We start from the raw sequence: 24,060 nt of genomic DNA on the forward strand, positions 1-24,060 counted from the left end.
CCACCAGAGGTTGTTTCTGAAGTCAGTTATGTATTACACTTAGACAAGATTTAGCACACACAAAACTAGATGGAAAAACAACAAAGAATCCAAGAACCTTCCTGTTGTCAAAAAAGTATTGGAACCAGTGACATACAAAGGAGGAGAATGAAGAAATAAGGTAAAGGTTCAAAAAGAAGAAAAGGTGCTGAAAGTGAAGCTGATTTCCAATTACGATGTGAAGGTAAAAAAAAAAAAAAGATGTTGAGCTTTCCTGGGTGAAAGAAGTAAATTAAAATGTTGTAGAAGGTGAATCTCAAAATGAAGTTGAGGCACTGGAAGAGGAGATGTCAAACAGGTGCATTTTGTCATAATCGTCACATAGACCAGTTTATAAATATAAGTTTATTTTTTAGACAGGACTATCTATGTTTCTGCTATGATTCTGTTTTCTCTGTACTGAAGCTGTATATCGCTATCAGTTTATGAGGCAAAAGAGATGCTGGACTCTGATGAATGTTACTTTTGTCCTGTCTTTTTGTTTTTCTTAATTTAAGATAAAAAGGCCTTTCAAACAGTGTGTGTGTGTGTGAGAGAGAGATATATCTAAGGAAGGCAGCAGCCTGGGCCTGCCGCCCCAGACCTCACAAAATGCCGGGGCGGAGAAAATGAACAACCTCTTAGCTTTCATGATAACCACAGCAAACAGCTCTACTGCACCTGATCGGACTGGGGACTTGTCCTCCATCACTGGCACTCTAGCTTCCTTCCCTCTCACAATATTGGTTCCACGTCATCCATGAACTATAGTGACCTGCAAGGGCATTATGAGGGAAAAGGCCCCTAGGGGCCAGCATGTCCCCTACTAGGTTATTAGCACAGTAAGTTCTTGAATTGACCAGCATTCATTTTCTACATTAAAATCTTATGTTCTATGAAAGGCTGAGGCATTCAATATGCTCCATGACCAGAAATGGGCTAGAACTTCAGCAACTAAAATCAGGTGACATTTCTCTTTCATACCAATACTGAATCTCAGCTTTTTTCCTCCCAGGAATATTCACAATGATCCCTTCAGCTGCAGCAACCCCTCCCAGCGATGTGCTTTTCCCCAGCCTGTCTTGTCAGGAATTCTGGAGGTCTCAGATCTCAGGCTATTCCGGATCTGTCACTCGCCACATCAGTCATCGTGCCAACAACTTTAAAAGACACCCAAAGAGGAGAAAACACATCCGCCCCTCCCCTCCACCACCCCCAAATACACCATGCCCTATTGATCTGATTGATTTTGGGGATCTCCACCCTCAGAGATCTTTCCTAGAACTGCTGTTTAATGGGTGTATTCTCTTTGGGATTGAGTTCAGCTATGCCATGGAAACAGCCTATGTGACTCCTGTGTTGCTTCAGATGGGGCTGCCGGATCAGTTGTATGGAATGGTGTGGTTTATCAGCCCAATACTAGGTAATTTTTTTTAACGCTAATTTTACCCTCCTGCTTTTCCACTTCACAAGGGATTAGTTTGACACTGAGTTCTTTCTTTTCTTTGCTATTTAATTTACTTTACAGGTTTCACACATGTGATGTGGAAGTTGGAACCACTACCCATAATTTTAGAGAACAAAATGGAGAATATACCTCATTGGCCCTGGCTGAGGAGGGCGAGATGTGACCAAAGAGGGATTTCTCATTACTGATTTCTGAGTCTATTTTTTATTTGCGACCAACATACTTCCAGAATTTTGGCTACTCCATTTGTATATTTAAAAAATTAATTTAAAGGAAGTCAAGGAACTAACCTCTACTGACCCAACAGAAAGAGGGGGAAGAATATGGAGACTAAACCTCTCTGGGCCTGTCAGCAAGCTGGGTGGAAAGATGGGGGAGGGATAGCTCAGTGGTTTGAGCATTGGCCTGCTAAACCCAGGGTTGTGAGTTCAATCCTTGAGGGGGCCATTTAGGGATCTGGGGCAAAAATGGGGGATTGGTCCTGCTTTGAGCAGGGGGTTGGACTAGATTGACCTCCTGAGGTCTTTCCAACCCTGATATTCTATGGGGGATAGCTTTGAGTTAAACAAGGCATCCCAGGGATGGAGTAAATCTACTTCTCAGTCCAGAGTTTTGCTTTCTGTTGGGGTTGTGGCATATTCCTCTGCACAGACATGGGGTGGAAGGTGTATCCTTCTATACAGGAAGAGCAGCAGAAGGTATTATTCCACAACTTGGGTAACATCCTTCTGTCTCTTTGTATTTTTAAAACTGATTTCAGAAGAAGAGAAGAAATAATTCCTTTCCTCAGTCACTGAATCCCTACCTGGCCCAGTATAATCCAGGCAGCATTCAGATTTACACATTGACTTACTGCTACAGCCCAGGCTAACCTCATAAGGAAGTTCTGGTTTAAGGCAGTGAAGTTATTCATACAGAACAGAGCACCTTACAGGATAAAATAATTGCCCATTCATTTTACACTTTTTGTCAAACTCCACTGTTATTTTGAAGTGGATTGGATTGCATTGGGTCAGGCTGGTACCAGCTGAACATTACATAATGTACTATAGTTCCCAGCTTCCACTCCAGGAAATTCAAAGAAGTAAATAGTGCAAAAGCCTAAGGCCCAGATTTTTAAAGGTATTTAGGTCTTGCCGCACTCAGCATTGCAACACTTAACTGATAAGTGGGAGTGTGCTAATAAAGTTTGCGGATGATACAAAGCTGGGAGGTACTGCCAATTTAGAGAAGGACCAGGATATCATACAGGAGGATCTGGATGACCTTGTAAACTGGAGTAATAGTAATAGGATGAAATTTAATAGTGAGAAGTGTAAGGTTATGCATTTAGGGATTAATAACAAGAATTTTAATTATAAGCTGGGGACGCATCCATTAGAAGTCATGGAGGAGGAGAAGGACTTTGGAGTATTGGTTGATCATAGGATGACTATGAGCCGCCAATGTGATATGGCTGTGAAAAAAGATAATGCGGTCTTGGGATGCATCAGGAGAGGTATTTCCAGTAGGGATAAGGAGGTTTTAGTACCATTATACAAGGCACTGGTGAGACCTCACCTGGAATACTGTGTGCAGTTCTGGTCTCCCATGTTTAAGAAGGATGAATTCAAACTGGGACAGATACAGAGAAGGGCTACTAAGATGATCCGAGGAATGGAAAACTTGTCTTATGAAAGGAGACTCAAGGAGCTTGGCTTCTTTAGCCTAACTAAAAGAAGGTTGAGGGGAGATATGATTGCTCTCTATAAATATATCAGAGGGATAAATACTGGAGAGGGAGAGGAATTATTTAAGCTCAGTACCAATGTGGACACAAGAACAAATGGCTATAAACTGGCCACCAGGAAGTTTAGACTTGAAATTAGACGAAGGTTTCTAACCGTCAGAGGAGTAAAGTTTTGGAATAGCCTTCCAAGGGAAGCAGTGGGGGCAAAAGATCTATCTGGCTTTAAGATTAAACTTGATAAGTTTATGGAGGAGATGGTATGATGGGATAACATGATTTTGGTAATTAATTGATCTTTAAATATTCATGGTAAATAGGCCTAATGGCCTGTGATGGGATGTTAGATGGGGTGGGATCTGAGTTACCCAGGAAAGAATTTTCTGTAGTATCTGGCTGGTGAATCTTGCCCATATGCTCAGGGTTTAGCTGATCGCCATATTTGGGGTCGGGAAGGAATTTTCCTCCAGGGCAGATAGGAAGAGGCCCTGGAGGTTTTTCATCTTCCTCTGTAGCATGGGGCATGGGTCACTTCCTGGAGGATTCTCTGCTCCTTGAAGTCTTTAAACCACGATTTGAGGACTTCAATAGCTCAGACATAGGTGAGGTTTTTCACAGAAGTGCGTGAGATTCTGTGGCAGGAGGTCAGACCAGATGATCATAATGGTCCCTTCTGACCTTAGTATCTATGAATCTATAAGGAGCCTAAATCTCATTTTCAAAGTTGTGTAGGCACTTAGGAGCCAAAATTTCAAGTGCCTATGTCCCTTTTGAAAGTAAGATTTAGGTTTCTAAATGTATTAGGCATAGCAACACCAAGCACAACAATGCCTAATACCGTTTAAAATCTGGGCATAGATGACTGCTGTTGATCGAGAAGGTCACATTCTGCCTTAATGATGCATTTCCTGCCTTCTAAACTTCCCATGATGAAGTCTTGGTGAAACAGGATGGTAATAGAAATGTCCCTTACTTGTGAGTCATTTTTGTTTCAGGATTCCTGCTGCAGCCTTTTCTGGGGGCCTGGAGTGACAGATGCACATCAAGATTTGGCAGGAGGCGACCCTTCATTCTGGTCCTGGCAATAGGTGTGTTTTTTTAAATATAAAAGAAAAATAACTTTAAATCTCAAAAAATGTTAGTCAGTGAAAAACCTCTCCTTCCCTTCCACTTCCCTCCAACTGCACCCCCCCCCCCGGGGCAGTGTTCTTGGTGACAGGCCCCCTCTTCTCCCCAACCCTCACTGGTGCTCTGACCTGAAAAGCCCCATTCCCCTTCCCCTCAGCTGTGCAGGGCTGTGAGTGCCACAGCTGGTGAAAAAAGCATAGGACTGGGCTTCAAGATCTTGACTTCTAATTCCAGCCCTGACACTTGCCATGTGGCTCTGGTAGAATCTCTAGCCTTTGCTACACCAGTTTCCTTTTCTGCATAAGAGAGGTGCTGTGAGCTTTAGCTGGTTAGTGTTTGAAAATGAGGTGTGTGCAGTGCTGTTTGTGTTGAATTTTACACTTAAAAAGCTGAGGTCAGCAAGTGGGATTGTTTCCTCAAAAGCAGAAGGAATTTATAATTGGTCAGAGAAATACATAGACTATTGCCCATATGGCCTTTCCCAGAGTGAAAGCTCCCACATGAGGGGGCCTGAGAGGTTCCCTGCTCCAGGGGAGAGTTATGGGGCTCTCTAGAGTTTGCTGGGGCTGGCAGATCCAGAGAGGCAGGAGCCTTCTAGTTTGCCTCTGGCTGGGTCTCCTTACTGTTGTGCAGTAGAAGGCAGGAAGGGGAAGCAAAGGCAGTTAGTGCTTCAAACAGCATTCCCTCCTGTATCGGTAGCATTTGCAGTGGATGGTACTGCTGAGTGTGGACAGTCCCCTACTATTCCCCACACCCTACCATGAAACTCCTTCTATGTGGAGCTCCTGTAGAGGGGCATCTATAGGGTTCCAGGAGGATGGAACAGTGCTACATCTAAACTTTGAGCTGTGTGTGATTCCCAACTCATGTTTGCATACTCGCACCAGTTCTCATTGAGTTAACACAAGTCTAAATAGTAGTGTAGCCATGGTAGCATGGGCAACAGCAGCAGAAGCATGGCTTAGCTGTACTAAGTACCAACCTGCGGGAAAATGGTGGGTATGTACTCAGTACAACTAAACCATGCTGTCACTGCCTGTGCTATTGTGGTTACATTATGATTTATAATTGCAATAGCTTGATGAGAGCTAGTGTGAGTATATGTATGTTAGCTGGGAACTATACCCCTAGCTTCTAGTGTTGACATTAGCCTCAGATGGCACTCTCCCACTGCCTCCTGTGTGGGCAACTAGAGATGTATGTATGGAAGCGTCCTGTCTGCTCAATTATCTGGAGAGATCTAGTCCTATGTGAAGGCCTGTCAGCAGAAAGGAAACTCTACAAACAAACAAACTATGGAAATTGCTCATTAAATTTTGAGATTGGATCTAAGAAGAGCAAATAATTCAGTTAGTTTGGACATTGTTGGGAACAGAGATCCAAAATCTTTCCATAAACCACACAGAACCCCCAGTCTGTGGTGATCTGACTGTGAATGATGCTACCTGCTGTACTGAGTTTGGTGTAGAATAACAATCGGAGAGCAAGGAAGGATGGGCCTTCATAATTTTTTCCTCCCGGTTGATCTAATTTGATTCCTTGTTCCTAGGAGCATTACTGGGGCTCTCACTTATGCTGAATGGAAGGGACATTGGCAGTGCGTTGGCTGACACTGTGAATAACCATAAGTGGGGGATCATTCTCACAATCTGTGGGGTTGTCCTAATGGACTTTAGTGCAGATTCGGCAGACAATCCCAGTCATGCCTATATGATGGATGTGTGTAGCCCAGTGGATCAAGACAGGGGGCTTAACATCCATGCTTTGTTAGCAGGTATGCACTTTTATTTACTCTTGCATGGTATATAGCCATTTAGCTATGAGCAGACAAGTTCCAATATAGAATAGCATGGCACAAATGTTTGTATATACCATAGGTCTTTGAACTGTAATGATACATACAGCTTTGGGTTGGGGAACTGTCTCTTTTCCTCTACTATAAGTATAACTCAATAGGTAACTTCAGTAATTTAAAAAATAAACAGTGTATAAATTATAGTAAGTTTGTGATATTTTGCCCTTTATCAGTTTGCGTTTTATTGTCAAAGAGTTTAACAAATGTAAAAATAGAAATAAACCAAATTCTTGACAGCTCTTCATGAGACCCCCCTCAAACAGATATGGTAGCAATAATATTTACAGAGAGGAGATGATCATACTGTATTCAGGAGAAAATACCATTTGTATTGGCTTTATTGGAGGAGGCAAATCCTGCTGGTTGCCCTAAAACTGCTGATCTTTATTTTCATTGTTAGCTATCAAATTCTGCAGTTTAGTTTTCCTCTTTCACCAGATTTATAAAACATACTTCTGCATTGCTCTGTGTGTGTGATGAAAGAAAGGACATTCGCCTAAGGCTGTCACCACATGAATGGAGTTTGTATAATGTATATATTTTATATAGTGTTTGTTTTAAACAGTGTTGCCACTTCAAATGTGTAGCCAGCCCATTATTCAGTAAATTGAGCTAACCTGACTCTGAATACACACAGAGAAGAGCTTCCTATTGAGTATGAAGGATCAATTTTAACTTCACTTTTCAGAGCAGAAATGCACTTTAATCCTAGAGCTATGCCATGAGGCAGGTAAGCATCACTATTGTCATTTTACAGGTGGGAACTCTGACACTTACAAAGATTAAGTGACTTGTCCTAAAATGAGCTGGCAAATGTGGGAGTAGAGTTGGCTTCAGATTCTTTACATCAATTACTTGTGCAGCATCAACCCCCTTCCCCTCTCTATCTCATCATTAATGTGTTTTTGGTGCAGGCTATTGTATTGTATTTAAGAGATATAAATCCTTAAAGTGATTAGCTAGGAATTGGGAATCTAGCTCAGAACTCATGATTCAAATGGTGCTGTGCTTCATTGCCTTTTTTCTTTAGGAATTGGCTAGGGAAGGTAATCTTAATCTATTTTCCCCAACAGGTCTTGGAGGCGGCTTTGGTTATGTTGCTGGAGGAATAAATTGGGATAAAACCAGTTTTGGAAGAGCTGTGGGAGGGCAGCTCCGTGTCATCTATGTCTTCACAGCAATAATATTGACTATCACTACTGTCTTGACTCTAATTAGCATTCCAGAAAGACCGCTGCAGTCTTTTAGCAAGAAGAAAAAAGTGATGAAGAGTCCAAGTCTTCCTCTTCCTCCTTCTCCACCTCTTTTGTTTGAGGAAGGTGTACATGAAAACCTCAGTTCTCGTAACGCACATGATTTATATGCAAGTTTTACAAGTCCAATTTCCCCTCTCAGCCCACTCACACCTAAATATGGCAGTTTTAACAGCAGAGACAACTCCTTGACAGGAATTAATGAATTTGCATCATCATTTGGGACCTCAAATATTGACAGCGTGCTCATAGACTGCTTCACAGGAGGATATGATGGCTATTTAGCAATCCCAGCTAGCTTGCCCAGACAGGCAATCAGTGTCAGCTTTCCCAGGGTGCCAGAGGGCTTTTACTGTCAAGAAAATGGAATCCTGGACCAAGGGGAGAATTCTGTAAATCCAGGGACAGATGGAGATGCATTAAGGGTGGGTTCACTGGATGCAATAAAGCCACGATCAGTAGGGATTCTGAAAAGGCCTCAGACCTTGGCCATTCCAGATGTTGTAACAGGATATTGTCCAGAAAGTAGCAGGAGAAGAAATGTAACCTTCAGCCAACAGGTAAGGGGAGAAAATATATCCAGAAACAATGTCATGACCATGTAATCTGAACATTCATTTAGTCTCTTTAGATAGTTTTACCTTTTATTTTAAAATGCTTAAATATATACTTTTATCATAATGACTGACTTTTTGTTTGTCTATACACACTTGTGATTAAGGGCTCTTTGTAACAGCTTGTTTATGAAAGCTATGGTAGGAATACAATGTATGAACTCATAATATGAGTCTATTAATAAGAGAGATTTAGGGAACAAAAATTAGTAAGAGATTGCGGGAAATTATTTATGATTCGGACTCTCCGCCAGGGAATAATGTGGGCCTTTTCCCACCCCTCAGACAATATAACACAAGGTGCAGAGGCAAATTATGTGCATCAGCATTTCTGAGGTTAATAATGTTAGACACAAAAAGAAAAGGAGTACTAGGGGCACCTTATAGACTAACCAATTTATTTGAGCATAAGCTTTCATGAGCTACAAATTAATTCACAGCCCATGAAATGATAACCAAAGTAATGGTGGGTGTGGGGAGGTGTTTTGCTGTGAGCATCTCCTCATGAAGATTACTGCCCATGTTTTCATCAGGGAAAGTGAGATTTTCCAGCTCTTGGGAAAAGGCTGTGGGGCTTGTCCCCAAACCTAGTGGTTTCCTGGGAATCTGCAGGAGGTCAGGGACCTCTGTGTGCTGGTACATAACGGGAACAGAAATGAGGCACCTGTCCTGTTATGTATGTTTCTTTTGCTATCTTTTGACCCAGTTATACATTTTGTGTTTTGAAACATGCTTAACGGATATTTTTTGCCATCATATTACTGTTTTCAGGCTTGTGAATGAGCTTATTTTGTATAGGGAATGCATTCAGCAGCCCTTTGTACACATGAGCCAACTTCAGCCAATGATAACCTGATGTTAACAGGTGTAACACTCATGTAAATCTTTTGCCAAAATTCAGGAGTGACATAAATGGCGGTGTAAATTACATGCTAGGTGTAAGTTGGTCTTAAAAGGTGCAGGTGGGAATAGGAAGTACTTTAACATACACCAACTAGATCAGTGATTGGCAGCCTTTCAGAAGTGGTGTGCCAAGTCTTCATTTATTCACTCTAATTTAAGGTTTTGCATGCCAGTAATACAATGTAATGTTTTTAGAAGGCCTCTTTCTATAAGTCTTTAATATATAACTAAACTATTGTTGTATGTAAAGTAAATAAGATTTTAAAAATATTTAAGAAGCTTCATTTAAAATTAAATTAAAATGCAGAGCCCCCCGGACCGGTGGCTAGGACCCGGGCAGTGTGAGTGCCACTGAAAATCAGCTCGCATGCCATAGGTTGCCTACCCCTGAACTAGACATTCAGTAGCTGTGCAAAATGAGTGTAATTTACCACTATGAGTAAAATCCTGGTTTCCCTGATTTCAGTGGGGCCAGGATTTCATCCCATGTGTGTGGGGAATAGCAGGAAAAACAACTAACGTGAGTGTGTAAATTAAAGGAGGTCCTTTTGTCTGCACCACCCCTACTATTCCTGCAGCCAAATGCAGCCCTGTTCTGAGGACAGCTCCTATTGACTTCAATGGGATTCATGTCCACTTACGCCAGTACTAAATTTGGTTCCCAAAGAAATCCAGAAGAGTGTAAGATACTTGTTTCGAATCCACTGAAAGCCAAAACCGTATACAGAATACTACTTTGCATTTTATGATTAACTTATTTACTCCATTGCTTGCATCCCCACTGAATCTAGACTCATCTTTATTCTCAATGTTTACTTTTTATGGCAACACTGTCAGTGACCACAAAGAAATGTAATATTACACAGCTTTGTTTTTATGTTTTCTGATTTGGAGTTCTTATGGTGCAGGTTGCTAATATTTTGCTGAATGGTATGAAGTATGAGAGTGAGTTGAATGGATCAGGTGAGATGTCTGAGCAATCACTTTCCATGAAACTTCTTTGTTCAACCATCTGCCACATGCCCAAGACTCTGCGTAACCTCTGCATCAACCACTTCCTAGGTAAACCTGCACAATGTCATGTTTTCACCATGAAAGTAATCATATTTTCCTTCAGAAGAAAATGGTTTAAGAATCAGTTTAGATTAATATTTTAAAGTGTTTGATCTATTGTGGTTGTCCCTTGCTGAGGACTACTGAGTAACTGAGTCCTAATTTTCTCCATGAAGGTGACTGATAGTATTCCAAACTCCAGAAAGTCTCTTATGGTTCTTCTATAACTAGATTATTTTCTACCAGAAATGAATACAAATTTATTTTTAGTAAAAAAATAATTCCTTGTTTATATCGGCACTAAGGAAATCTACCTCTGATTAGGTGGAGTATATGTACTAGGACACAAGAAACTGAACTAGGAGCAGAAATTATAAATTGAAAATTTTATCATTAAAATTTTACAAATCAGCCTCCTTTGACATTGTCCTCTGGTATTGGACTTCTTATTGAATGAGTGTTTATTTGCTCAGAGGCCTCTAAGGGCATTTCTAGATGAAACTCACTGCTCAGTAAACTGGGGTGTAAATCTTCAGAGCTCCAGTGTGCCATCCACTAACTGTCCGTTCCAAAGGGAACTCTTCATGTGGACCCTGCACATACACTCTTAGTGTGCAGTATGCTGGAGCTCTGTAGATTTATCCCGCAGTTTGCCACACAATGTGTGTTCATTTAGACATGTTGTAAGGATAATGATGGGTGATATTCTCTTTTATTTGTGCCAGGGACACTCCCATGTGAGGCAACACAGGGTTCAACTCTCTTTCTACTCATGTTCCATGTGTACATGAGGCTCCGTAAGAAAGATTGTAAGAGACATGGGCTGTGGAGTTTTCAGTATTCTGATGGCAGCCAGCTCTACACCACCATCACTTTCCATCTGTTAATACAGTGGCCAAGTGACTGTAGAAGGCTCGATAGGTCAGGCTCAGTCGAGAGAAGACTGAGTTAATATTAATAAGTTGGCAGAAAGAATCAGATGAACTGTTGCATCAGCATCCTTGAGTGAGGGAGCACAGCCACCATTTGCAACATACATTTGCTGCTATGGAATTTTATTGAACTAGAGGATGCTGCTGGAGTCCCAGGTAGTCGCCATAACTAAAAGCACTTTTCCCATCTGATTTTGGAAAGATCAGTGGAGTCATCTCTCTCAGACCTTGCTACACTAATACATGCCTTTGTCATCTCAAGATTAGACTACTATGATGTGCTCTATGTGAAAGCTAGATCTTGAATCCATTTAGAAACTGAAGCTAGTTCAGAATTCTGTAACCCATTTGTGGTTTCTCTTGCTCTGATCAGTGCTCTGACCAGTGCAGTCTGCCTTTGGGGATTCCAGGTGGTGTTCAAAGGGTAGGTTTTAACCTTTAAAATGCTAACTGACTTTGATACAGATTACAGTGTAGTATATAAAGAGAGAGGTCTCAGGTAACTCCCATGATGATGATAAGGGCAAGCTGTGGAGTGTATTATAGAATGTTACACAGTTTGTTTACTGCTGGGACTTCTAAAATATGCAAGAGTACCCAGAGCTTGGAGTGGGAGCTTAAAGATGCCATTCAAATTTAAATAAATAAATATTGCTTCTGGCTTCTTCTAGGTTGGCTCTCGTTTGAGGGAATGTTGCTGTTCTACACAGACTTCATGGGAGAAGTGGTGTTTCAAGGCAATCCTAAAGCCCCTCACAACTCTGATGAATATCAAAAATACAATGCTGGGGTCACCATGGGGTGTTGGGGAATGTGTATCTATGCATTCAGTGCTGCATTCTATTCAGGTATTAAGCAGAGCTTTCTCCCATAATGCTGAGAGGAGAACGAACTGCCTCTGAAAAGCTGCTTCTGCAGTATAGAATGTTGTTTTAGGCTTGGCATTTATATTGCAGATTAGAGTGCTACTTGATGGTTTTTCTGCCCTAAAATCTTTTTTTTTTATTAGCAGTTCTTGTCTGTCTGTTTGTTAATACTGGTTAGCATTGACAGCACAGACACCCAACAGTCTCGTCACAATAAAACAAATTGCCATTGTATAGCACTGTTCATAAAGTAATCCACAGCTTCACAAAACTCTTGTGAGGTAGGTGAACTGAGGTATGGGGGAATTGCACACTTCATAGCTTGTGTAAGCCGGATATTTTGCATGCACCAAGGGTTCCTTGCATCCCACAATTTTCCCACATAGCTCCCTGCCATCCCACCTGCCTCTATTGCAGGGGCTTCCTGTAACTCCCCTGCGACTGCTAAGGATTCTGTATGCCCTGCATTCACACACCCTATGCACACACAAACCCCATGCACAGGGAGCATGCATCCCTCCACCCATATGCACAGGGACACAGTCCTACTTGCAAAGTGGGAAATGTGGCTATGAAATTACTGTAATGTGCGTGCACAACTGACTACTCTGAGTACAGTTTTTCAGTTATCAATGGTTTTCTGCCAAACTGGAAGGACATTAATAGTGGGGCTCCACAGAGGTCTGTCCTGAGTCTGGTTCTATTCACTATTTTCATTAATGACTTCGATAATGAAGTGGAGAATATACTTATAAAATCTGCAGGTGACATCAAGCTGGGAGGGGTTGCAAACAATTTGGAGGACAAGATTATAATTCAAAATGACCATGACAAATTGGGGAACTGGTCTGAAATCAACAAGATGAAATTCATTAAAACAAGTGGAACCTACTGCACTTAGGAAAGAAATGTCAAATGCACAAATATAAAATTGGGAATAACTGTCTAGGCAGCAGTGCTGCAGAAAAGGAACTGGGAGTTATAGTGGGTCACAAGTTTAATATGAACCAACTGTATGGTGCAGTTGTGAAATAGGCTAATATAATTCTGGGGTGCATTAACAGGAGTACTTTGTGTAGGACTGAGGGGGAAACCTAATAATAGTCTTCAAATATGTAAAGAGGATGGTGGTAAATTGTTCTCAATGTCCATTGGAGGTAGAACAAGAAATGTAATCAGTTAAATCTGCAGCAAGGGAGATTTAGGGTAGATATTAGTAAAACCTTTTTAACTATAAAGGATAGTTAAGTACTGGAATAAGTTACTAAGGAAGGTGTGGAATCCCTATCATTAGAGGTTTTTAAGGACATGTTAGACAAACACTCTCAGAGATGGTGTATGATTGCTTGGTTCTGCCTCAGCATAGGGGGGAAAATTATATGACCTCTTGCAGTCCCTTCCAGCCCTACATTTATATGATTCAATGTATTGGTAGGATAGACAGAGATGAGTCAGGACTACTGTTATGCTAGAAGACATTAATGGGTACTATCAACCAGTTGTTTGAGCTAAAACAATTGCAGAGGGGTTTAAAATTATGGCTGTACTAAAGAGCTGGTAAAGCTTCGTGGGGTCCCCCCCATTTCCCACCTTTCAGCTTCCTGATTTTCCAAAAATCCAATAGTATTCTGGCCCTTGATACCTTGAATGTTTACTGAAATTTTGAAATTGAATAGTTGTAGCATTCAAAGGTTATTGTGTTACAGACAGAGGCAAATAGAAATGGTATCAAGTTGAGTGTAACGTCTTTGCAAGCTCAGGCAACCATTGTGCAATTCCTTCACTCACCACTGACAGGCAGCCTCTTCTGGGTAGAATTCTGTTTTTTTGGCAAATAGTAACACTGCACAAGTTATGCATATTGCAAGCATTTGGACTCACCCAGCAGCACCTCCTACTGGTCATCCTTGGGAATTAGCTCAATTTCCAGCCCAGAGCACCCTCTGCAGGCCAGTGATCTACCTTACCACTAGCCCCCATGTCCGGTGCCCTTGCCTTGGGTGCTGCCCCCTGGCAGTACCCCCACTCCCTAGGAACCCTCACCCACTATCCCCACATCACCTCAGTCATGGCTACTGCCAGTTACCATCAAGCCCCCACACCCTGGGGCAGACTGCAGTGTAAAAGCCAATCACCACAGGCAACAAGGGATTTGGACTGGCTGCCCTTACCCACCCTCAGACTGCCCCTTTGCAACCCCAATACCTATAAGGGCCTGGGACCAGGCCCTGCAGCCTGGGGAGTTGCTGGCCTAGGGCTTCCCAGCCCTGCCTTACTCTAGGTCCCCAGGTGAGTTCCCCTGCAACCAGGCCTATCTATCTCTCTCTAGCCAGAGAGAGACTGCCTGAGTTTCTGGCTCCCAGCCTTTGTAAGGGCCAGCTGGGCCCTGATTGGGGCATGGCCCAGCTGCGGCTATTTCCCCTATCAGCCCAGCTTCTAGCCCACAGCCCGCTCAAAGGGCTGGCTTTTCAGTCCTTCAGGGCAAGAGCGGGTAGCCACCCCGCTACACATACACACTGAGAAGAAAACATATAGTACCCCTAAGATATATTCATTTTTTTCCACATGACAACTTATTTTGTTCTAGAAGTAGCAGTCCTTCAAGAAATGTGCAGTTGGCGGAATCTGGCCCTTATTTATCAATCATTTCTCCACTAAAGATCTTACATTTCATTCATAGTCCTGTTAAAGTTGTATCCATAAACCATAGATTAATAATAGACAGGGTTCAGAAAACATGGGGATGTACACCTAAAAAGCCTTAATGTGGGTAAAGGAAGGATAGACAGGCCATTCTTCAGTTCATAATTACCTTCTTAACATGCTCTGTGTGAAAGATCTTATTCTGCATGACCTGAAAAGCTGACAGTACCAGAAGCTGATCACTCCAACCTTATACAGTATCACATATGCTAACTTTACAAGTATTTGCATTAAAGTATACTTCAAAACAATTGGCAAAAGTAAAAATTATGACATCAGATTAAGAAAAAGAAATATAATATCTCACAAATTCCCTTTATTGTTTGTGGAAAGTTATTTCCCATAATTAAATAAACCAATAATTCTAATGCTTTGAGAAGGTTAAAGACCAGGGCAACTAGGATGTAGTCACAGCAGAAAGTTAAAAAAATACACAGAATCTGTTTATATGTTTCTGTGCAATTTATTCTCTTAAATTCTATTTTACAGCTGCACTAGAAAAGCTGGAAGAATACTTCAGTATTCGCACCCTGTATTTCATAGCATACCTTGCTTTTGGACTTGGTACAGGCCTGGCTACAGTCTCCAGAAATATCTATGTGGTTTTATCTTTATGCATAACTTATGGTATTTTGTTTTCAACGCTCTGCACACTCCCTTATTCTCTGTTGTGTGATTACTACCAGAGTAAAAAGGTAAGTTTCCCACTACTACATGTTTTTAAACCATAAAGTGCAGAAGTTTCTACACTACCCACAGCTAAGACAAACTTCTGCCAAGACAGATCATGTTCAACTAGAATTTTTTGCTCCTTTTCTTTTTCTGCTGCACATACAATCAGTTAGAATTAACTTGTTTAAAAATCTCTTTCTACTATGTGGCCAGCCACGGGTAGAAAGGGAACTGAATCTTCTTCATCTCTATTGATTTTCCTTTGCCCTCCTCCCCTTCCCAGCCTCTCTAATGCTTACTTCTTTTTCCTTGTCCCTTGCCCTCCGCTGCATATTGCTGAGAAGCTGAATATTTATTTTAAGTTATTTTTTCATAGCTCAGTCTGTGCTGGCCAGGACACTATTAATGGTCCTATACTCATGTTTGGCAGAATCTGATCAGGAAGCATAAGAAAATAAGAATAGCTATAGTGGGTCAGACCAATGGTCCATCCAGCCCAGTATCCTGTCTTCCGACAGTGGCCGATGCCAGATGCTGCAGAAGGAATGAACAGAACATGGCAATCACTGAGTGATCCATCCTCTGTTGTCCAGTCCCAGTTTCTGGCAGTCAGAGAATTTGGGACACCCAGAGCATGGGGTTGCATCCATGACCATCTTGGCTAGCAACCACTGATGGACCTATCCTCCATGAACTTATCTAATGCTTTGTTTAACCCAGTTATACTTTTGGCCTTCAGAACATTGCTTAGCACTGAGTTCCACAGGTTATTGATTTGTTGTGTGAAGTACTTCCTTATGTTTGTTTTAAACCTGCTGCCTATTAATTTCATTGGGTAACCCTAGTTCTTGTGTTATGTGAAGGGATAAATAACATTTCCTTATTCATTTTCTCCTCCCACTTATGATTTTACAGACCTCTATCATATCCCTGCCTAGTTGTCTCTTTTCCATGCTGAACAGTCCCAGACTTTTTAATCTCTCCTCTTCTGGAAGCTGTTCTATACCCTTAATAATTTCGGTTGCCCTTCTCAGTACTTTTTCCAGTTCTAATACATCTTTTTTGGGATGGGGCAACCAGAACTGCACACAGTATTCAAGGTGTGGACGTACCATGGATTTATATAGTGGCATTAAGATATTTTCTGTCTTATTATTTATCCCTTTCCTAATGGTTCCTAATAGTGTTAGCTTTTTTGACTGCCACTGCACATTCAGCAGATGTTTTCAGAGAACTATCCATGATGACATCAAGATCTCTCTCAAGCGGTAACAGCTAGTTTAGATTCCATCATTTTGTATGTATAGTTGGGATTATTTTTCTAATATGCATTCATTACTTATCAACATTGAATTTCCAAAGCCACACTGAGCACAGGGGGATGGATGAGCTAGAAATACCACAAGCAGTCAAGACTGAGCGAGAACTAAAGGTGGGATCAAAGAAGGTACATATGCACCTAATCCTGTTTTTAGGTGCCTGAGTCCCCTTTTTAGGCACAGTTGTGATTCACAACCTCCTACTCAGCTGCCGCCTAACTTTGTAGTACCTAAACTTGCTTGTTGCATAAGTTTTGGCAGTAAGAGTTCCATAGGTGCCCGTGTTTCTGCTACTGAGCATGCACATTGCGGCATCACTCTTGGTGTCCAGGTGCATGTCTCTTGCCTATGCTCTGGAATGATTCACACACTGAAGAAGATGGGTATTAGAGTGCGTAAGTCATGTGTGGGGCCCAATCTGGTAGGCAGTCTCTTAGCACACCTACTGGATCAGGCCCCACATGTGAGTTCACACAAAACAGCTGGGGGGAGGAGAGGAGGACAACCTCCATTCTAACTTTTAGCCTAGTGGTTAGGGTATTTATGCAGGATGTGGAAGACCCACCCTTCAAATCCCCCTCTGTCTGATGAGAAGAGATTTGAACAATGTGCTATAGGATATTCTGACATGGGGCTCCCTCAGTATCTCCTTTTGAAGTTGGCCCACTTTAATTAAATGATTGAATAATTAAATATCAATTGGACTGAGAAAGAGTTAGAATGACTCTATAGCTTAGTGGTTAGGACTGTGGCAACTCCCTGTTCAAGTCCATTCTCCCCTTCAGGTAGAATCATAGAAGTATAGGACTGGAAAGGACCTTGAGAAGTAATCTAGTCCAGTCTTCTGCACTCATTGCAGGACTACATAATAATTAGACCATTTCTGACAGGTGTTTGTCTAACCTGCTCTTAAAAACCTACAATGATGGAGATTCCACAACTTCCCTAAGGAATTTATTTCAGTGCTTAACTACCCTAACAATTAGGAATTTTTTCCTAATGTCCTACCTAAACCTCCCTTGCTGTAATTTAAGCCCATTACTTCTTACCCTATCCTCAAAGGTTAACAAGAACAATTTTCCCCTCTCCTCCTTGTAACAACCTTTTATGTACTTGAAAACTGTTATCATGTCCCCTCTCTCAGTCTTCTCTTCTCCAGACTAAACAAACCCATTTTTTTCAATCTTCCCTCATAGGTCATGTTTTCTAGACCTTTAATCCTTTTTGTTGCTCTTCTCTGGACTTTCCCCAATTTATCCACATCTTTCCTGTAATGTGGCACCCAGAACTGGACACAATACTCCAGTTGAGGCCTTATTAGCATGGAGTAGAGTGGAAGAATTACTTCTCATGTCTTGCTTACAACACACCTGCTAATACATCATAGAATGATGTTCACTGTTTTTGCAAGTGTTACACTGTTGACTCATATTTACCTTACGAGCTACTGTGACACCCCAGATCTCTTTCTGCAGTACTCCTTCCTGGGCAGTCATTTCCCATTTTGTATGTGTGCAACTGATTGTTCTTTCCTAAATGGAGTACTTTGCATTTGTCCTCATTGAATTTCATCCTGTGTATTTCAGATAATTTCTCCTGTTTGTCCAGATCATTTTAAATTTGAATCCTATCCTCCAAAATCCAAAGCACATCCTGGGTTAGTACCTTAACTGATCAGCTAAAGGTTATAAGGAAGTGCCTTCTTGGGCTGTTTTGTGTGAACTCGCATGCAGGTTTAAATTAAATTTATCCTGGCAAAAGTAGGTGTGCTGACAGGCCAACTATTGGATTGGGCCCCCACATTCAATCTAGACAGCTGAATGCCTATCTTCCCCTGATTAATTAATCACAAACAGAGATAGGTGCCTTCCTACAGACCAGACTTAGGCACCAAACATCAAGAGTGGTTCAGGGCTTGGCATGCATCCTTCTCATAGACATCTCCCATTGGCTAGCTTAGGTGGCTCCCTGCCTAGCAGGGCTAGCTTTGTTGATTGCTTCTATGTCTCTCCCCATTCGTTGTGTAGGAGTCTGGGTGCCCAACTCAGGCTTTGTGGACCACAGTGATGTTCCTGTGACTTTCTAGGTGCCTAAAAGTTAGGAGCATCACAACACCTAAATCCCTTTTGTGGATCTGGGCTAAGGAATCTCTAAAAATGTTTTAGGACACCCCAGCACTATACAGCAAAAGGGAAATACCATGTCTCAACAGAATACTGTTCATGCAGGTGATATACACTGGCTGAATGGCAACCCTAAATCTCAGGCAAACTTCATTACTGCTGGAGCACTTACTACAGCTGTCAACAAGGTTGCCTAAGCATTTCCATCATAAATCACTTTTCAGTTACTCATACTTCTCAGATTTGCATGATTAAGGGTGAATTTTTCCAAGTCTAATTTCTGCCCAAGGATAAACTTGTTCTATTGTCTGCACAAAAGCAGTTCATTTTTGAGAATGGGGGGGACCTATTATTTTAAAAAAATCTAAAATATGTAAGTTTTATATGAATAGTTTTAGCAATGTCTGGAAGCAAAATAGGAAATTTGGTAGGTAAGAGCTGTGAGGAAGGAGAAGTGTCTTACAGTATCCTTGTGAAAATCCATTTGCCTTGTCACCAAGTTGTGAAGGTTTGAAAATAGTAGCTTGTACATGCCTGATAGCTTTTGAACTATGGCTGAAATTTTAACGTTGACGTTTGCTGACTTTTGAGTGCTTAACTGTATAACCCTAACATTATTGTGATGCTATACAATATTCTACATGAATTATATTTGCCCAATTGTGACCCTTGCCGCATACTCATACAGGGGATAGACAATGTAAGGAGTCCTGGCTCCTCACATAACAGGGAGGAAAGCAGTTTCTACAGGGCTGCTACTTTCTCTTTTCCCCTGCACATGTGATGGGCCAGGACAGGGAGTAAAGAGAACCTTGGATATGAAATGTCCTCCAATATGCTTGCCAAGTGAACTGATGTGCCAGGAAAGTAATCTGTACTATCTGTAGTGCTAGCACAGATTATTTCCTCCCCTAGAACAAGGGGATACCCAAATTATGATTCTCTGAGTCACAATCAGTTTCCTGGCTTCAGCATTTCCAACCCCAAACATTTAAAACAAAAATCATAAGATTGGCTTTAAAATCATGTTTTTTTAAAAAATAATTAATTTGTGATGAGTTCTATTTGCCTTCTGGGTTTTTAGACTCTAGGATACACTAGGATCACATTTTCAAGATATTCTCCACAACCATGAGGGCTAGAAACTTCCTTTATCTATATACAAAAGCTCAGATTCTCACATATTAATATCACTCCAGGAGCTTGGGAAACACTTTTTGTCACAAGACTCCCAGTAAAATTGTGAGAGTTGGCAAGATTGTTGTGTGCTTCTGTGGCAGACAACAATGCATTGCCTCTTCCGCAGGGCTTGAGGCAAAGCCACAAATTGGCCCTAAATTATTAGATCCTGGTTGCACAAAGGATTGTATGCAGGCATACAGGATCGCAAAGCACTAAAGTAATGGAGCTCCATAGGTGTAACTCTTTGCAGGATCAGGCCTTATTTAGTAGTATTGACATATCTTGGAACCACTTGCACACTCGATAAACAGACCTACCCAATTAAAGCTCACACAAATCCTTGTGTCAAATACTCTAAACAGATGGAATTTAATCTCAGTAAACTTTCTCCTGCATTAATTTTACAAGTGACATTAACTGAACAGCACACACCTGTATTCACCTCTTTGGATACAAATATTTTTCCAAAATTCTTAGCATGTAAATAAAGATGCAAACATGACATAGAAAAAGGAAAATGTAAAAATTTAAGGAAAGGGGGGAAATCGGCATCTTGCATTAACTCAAGCAGAATGTAGTATTAAATAAGGACATTAGACAGTTTCACAATTTAAATTATTTTACGCAAAAATAGCTATTGTGTTTTTTTAGAATCCCTCTGTTAAATTCTTTTGTTTCCCCATTTACGCTTAAACGATAACTGAGTAAAACATGGGTCACTATATACAATGGGAACTGAGACGTCACAAAACCTGTGTTTATTGGCATCATCTGCTAGGGCAATTGTCAAATTCAGATTCTGGGGTAACTGGAATTAAATTAGCTTTTTATACATTGTAAATTGTAAATCTTGTTTCTTTTTTATATATTCCTATTATTATTACATTAAGTATTTCAAACCTTGTTAATATTGACCAGAGACCTATCAGAAAATTCATAGCTTTCCTAAGCATCTGTAGAGCAAAAATGACATGATTATGGTAGCTTCTTTGTGAGTACAGGGTTCTGCATAACATCAGTGAAAACAGACCAGTCTTATTAATTTAATTCTACTGCTTGTTAGAAAAGATAGGAATGGTAGCAGAGACACTGGAGCTGTTGATTTGCAGGTTCAGGAAGATAGCAAATGCATCAGTTTACATGTGGAAGTTGTTTTCTCCACTGCAAGAGTTAAAAGCTAGTTTTATTAAATGAAGGCTTAAAATCTGCAAAAAATGGATGGCTGTAGCTCCCTCACACTGGTGAGTGGATTTCTGCTTGTTACTGGTGAATGGATTTCAAGTAACGAGTATTAACATTATCAGTCACTGTTCTAGTTAATGGGCTAGAAGTGTCTGTTGGAATAGTTGTGTATTTATCCTTCTCTTGTTTAGCTAGTAAGTGTTTGGCTGTACATATTGGGCCAAATCTTACTCCTATTGGTATCAGTGGGACTTTTATAAAATGATTTCTGTGGTAGCAGGATCAACCTCACATTCAGAATTTCCAATGGAAGATTTATCACATTAAGAATTCTATTCTCCAATTGATGTTGACCAGAAAGAAACAACTTTTAGGAGCATTAATGGTATATACTTGTATTAAGGGGAGAAAAGATTCCCCAGCAGACAAATTCAGGAAATATTGGAGTTTCAAAAGGTAGAGAAGATCATTTGCCTTTCTGCTGAGCTGTTTCCTTTATGCACAACTGCTTTTTCCTATGGCGTTGCCTTGGTAGTCCAGCATTAAGGGAATAGTCCAGAGAAGAGATTAGTTTGCTAATTAGGGCTGTCAATTAATCACAGTTAACTCATGCGATTAACTCAAAAATTAATTGTGATTAATCACACTGTAAAACAATAGAATAGCAATTGAAATTTATTAAATATTTTGGATGTTTTTCAATTATTGTTTTTCAATTGGATGTTTTCAATTATAACGCAGCATACAAAGTGTACAGTGCACACTTTATATTATTTTTATTACCAATATTTGCACTGTAAAAGTAACAGAAATAGTATTTTTCAATTCACCTCATACAAGTACTGTAGTGCAATCCCTTTATCATGAAAGTGCAACTTACAAATGTAGGGTGTTTTGTTACATAACTGCACTCAAAAACAAAACAACGTAAAACTTTAGAGCCTACATGTCCACTCAGTCCTACTTCTTGTTCAGCCAAATGCTAAGAGAAACAAGTTTGTTTACATTTACAGGAGATAATGCTGCCCACTTCTTAATTACAACTTCACCTGAAAGTGAGAACAGGTGTTCGCATGTCACTGTTGTAGCTGGCATCGCAAGATATTTACATGCCAGATGCGCTAAAGATTCATATGTCTCTTCATGCTTCGGCCATCGTTCCAGAGGATGTATTTCCATGATGATGATGCTTGTTAAAAAAATAATGCATTAATTAAATTTGTGACTGAACTCCTTGGGGGGAGAATTGTATGTCTCCTGCTCTGTTTTACCCACATTCTGCCATATATTTCAAGTTATAGCAGTCTCAGATGATGACCCAGCACATGTTGTTTGTTTTAAGAACACTTTCACTGCAAATTTGACAAAATGCAAACAAGATACCAATGTGAAAGTTCTAAAGATAGCTACAGCACTCAACCCAAGATTTAAGAATCTGAAGTGCCTTCCAAAATTTGAGAGGGATGAAGTGTAGAGCATGCTTTCAGAAGTCTTAAAAGAGCAACACTCTGATGCAGAAACTACAGAACCCAAACCACCAAAAAAGAAAATGAACCTTCTGCCGGTGGTATCTGACTCAGATGATGTAAATGAACATGCATCAGTGCACACTGCTTTGGATCATTATCGAGCAGAACCCGTCATCAGCACGAACACGTATCCTCTGGGAATGGTGGTTGAAGCATGAAGGGACATATGAATCTTTAGCGCATCTGGCATGTAAATATATTGTGATGCCGGCTACAACATTGCCATGCAAATGCCTGTTCTCTTTTTCAGGTGACATTGTAAACAAGAAGCAGGCAGCATTATCTTCTGCAAATATAAACAAATTTGTTTGTCTGAGCAATTGGCTGAACAAGAAGTAGGACTGAGTGGACTTGTAGGTTTTAAAGTTTTATATTGTTTTATTTTTGAATGCAGGGATTTTTTTACATAATTCTACGTTTGAATGTTCAACTTTCATGATAAAGAGATTGCACTGTGTAAGGTGAATTGAAAAATACTGTCTTGTTTTTTACAGTGCAAATATTGATAATAAAAATAAATATAAACTAGAACTGTACGCTTTATATTCTGTGTTGTAATTGAAATATATTGGAAAATGTAGAAAACATCAAAAATATTTAAGTAAATGGTATTCTATTATTAACAGCTCATCGCGATTAATTTTTTTAATTGCTTGACAGCCCTAGTGCTAACCCTCAAACCAGTGGTTTTCAACTTCTGGTCCTTGGACCCGTGAGGGTCTGCAGATCCTAAGATTTCCAAAGGGGTCCACACCTCTATTGGAAAAAATTTAGGGGTCCTCAGATGAAGAAAGGTTGAAAACCACTGCTACAAACCACTACTACATTCTCAACAATACTGGTGTAAATTCAGCAACTACTGGGGACAGTAATTCCTTACGCTGCTAGGTTTGGGAAATCAATGTGTCCTCCTCTATTAAATGTAGTGAATGCTGCATATGGATGTTAATTATTGAAAGTCTCATCTTGCAGGTTTGCATTTAGCATATTGTTTTACCATGTTAACAATTTGCATATTTTGCTCTGGTTTGCTAAACTACTCTCTAGTTCTCATATGATTTTCTTTCCCTTTGAACAGTTCACAGGATCGACTATCGATGGTACCAAGAGGGGGATGGGCGTGGATATCTCTCTTCTGAGCTGCCAGTATTTCCTAGCTCAGCTTCTTGTTTCTATAGTGATGGGACCCATAACTTCCATGGTGGGCAGCGCTAACGGGGTGATGTATTTTGCCAGCCTCGTGTCTTTCATTGGCTGCTTGTTTTCCTCTCTGTGTGTCATATATGAGATTCCAGCCAACGAGGAGACGGCTGAGGAGCAGCAGCCGTTGGTGCTGAGCGTGTGAAGGGGCCCCAGCTCCGCAGTGCGGGATCTCTGGTGCGGCTCCATCAGCCGCCGGAGAGGGGCTGGCGTCTGCCGGGGAAGAAGAGGCACCAATCCGTACGAGGCCCGCTGGACGCTGCAATAAAAGCGACTCAAACAAACTGTACTTGTGCCTCCTTATTACTCCGGACGGCAAGTGCTGCGTGCCCCG

The 24,060-nt window shown here is 40.8% G+C and overlaps 1 protein-coding gene across 4 annotated transcripts in view; it reads left to right on the forward strand.

Moving 5' to 3' along the window:
* Positions 1-24,010, forward strand: part of SLC45A1 (solute carrier family 45 member 1) — a 28,956-nt gene extending 4,946 nt beyond the window's left edge. The window contains exons 2-9 of one of the 4 annotated variants that reach the window (XM_084651831.1): positions 1,034-1,441; positions 4,208-4,300; positions 5,890-6,114; positions 7,269-8,008; positions 9,874-10,027; positions 11,622-11,798; positions 15,009-15,214; positions 23,605-24,010. In XM_084651831.1, the coding sequence (XP_084507957.1) occupies positions 1,045-1,441; positions 4,208-4,300; positions 5,890-6,114; positions 7,269-8,008; positions 9,874-10,027; positions 11,622-11,798; positions 15,009-15,214; positions 23,605-23,871 (2,259 nt within the window). In that variant the 5' untranslated portion in view covers positions 1,034-1,044 and the 3' untranslated portion in view covers positions 23,872-24,010. The remainder of the gene's footprint in view (positions 1-1,033; positions 1,442-4,207; positions 4,301-5,889; positions 6,115-7,268; positions 8,009-9,873; positions 10,028-11,621; positions 11,799-15,008; positions 15,215-23,604) is intronic. The other 3 variants (XM_084651832.1, XM_084651833.1, XM_084651834.1) reach the window with 3 other exon arrangements.
* The last annotated feature ends 50 nt before the right edge of the window (positions 24,011-24,060 follow it).

Source organism: Lepidochelys olivacea, assembly GCF_965140295.1.
Source record: "Lepidochelys olivacea isolate rLepOli2 genome assembly, chromosome: 18".
NCBI lineage: Eukaryota > Metazoa > Chordata > Testudines > Cheloniidae > Lepidochelys > Lepidochelys olivacea.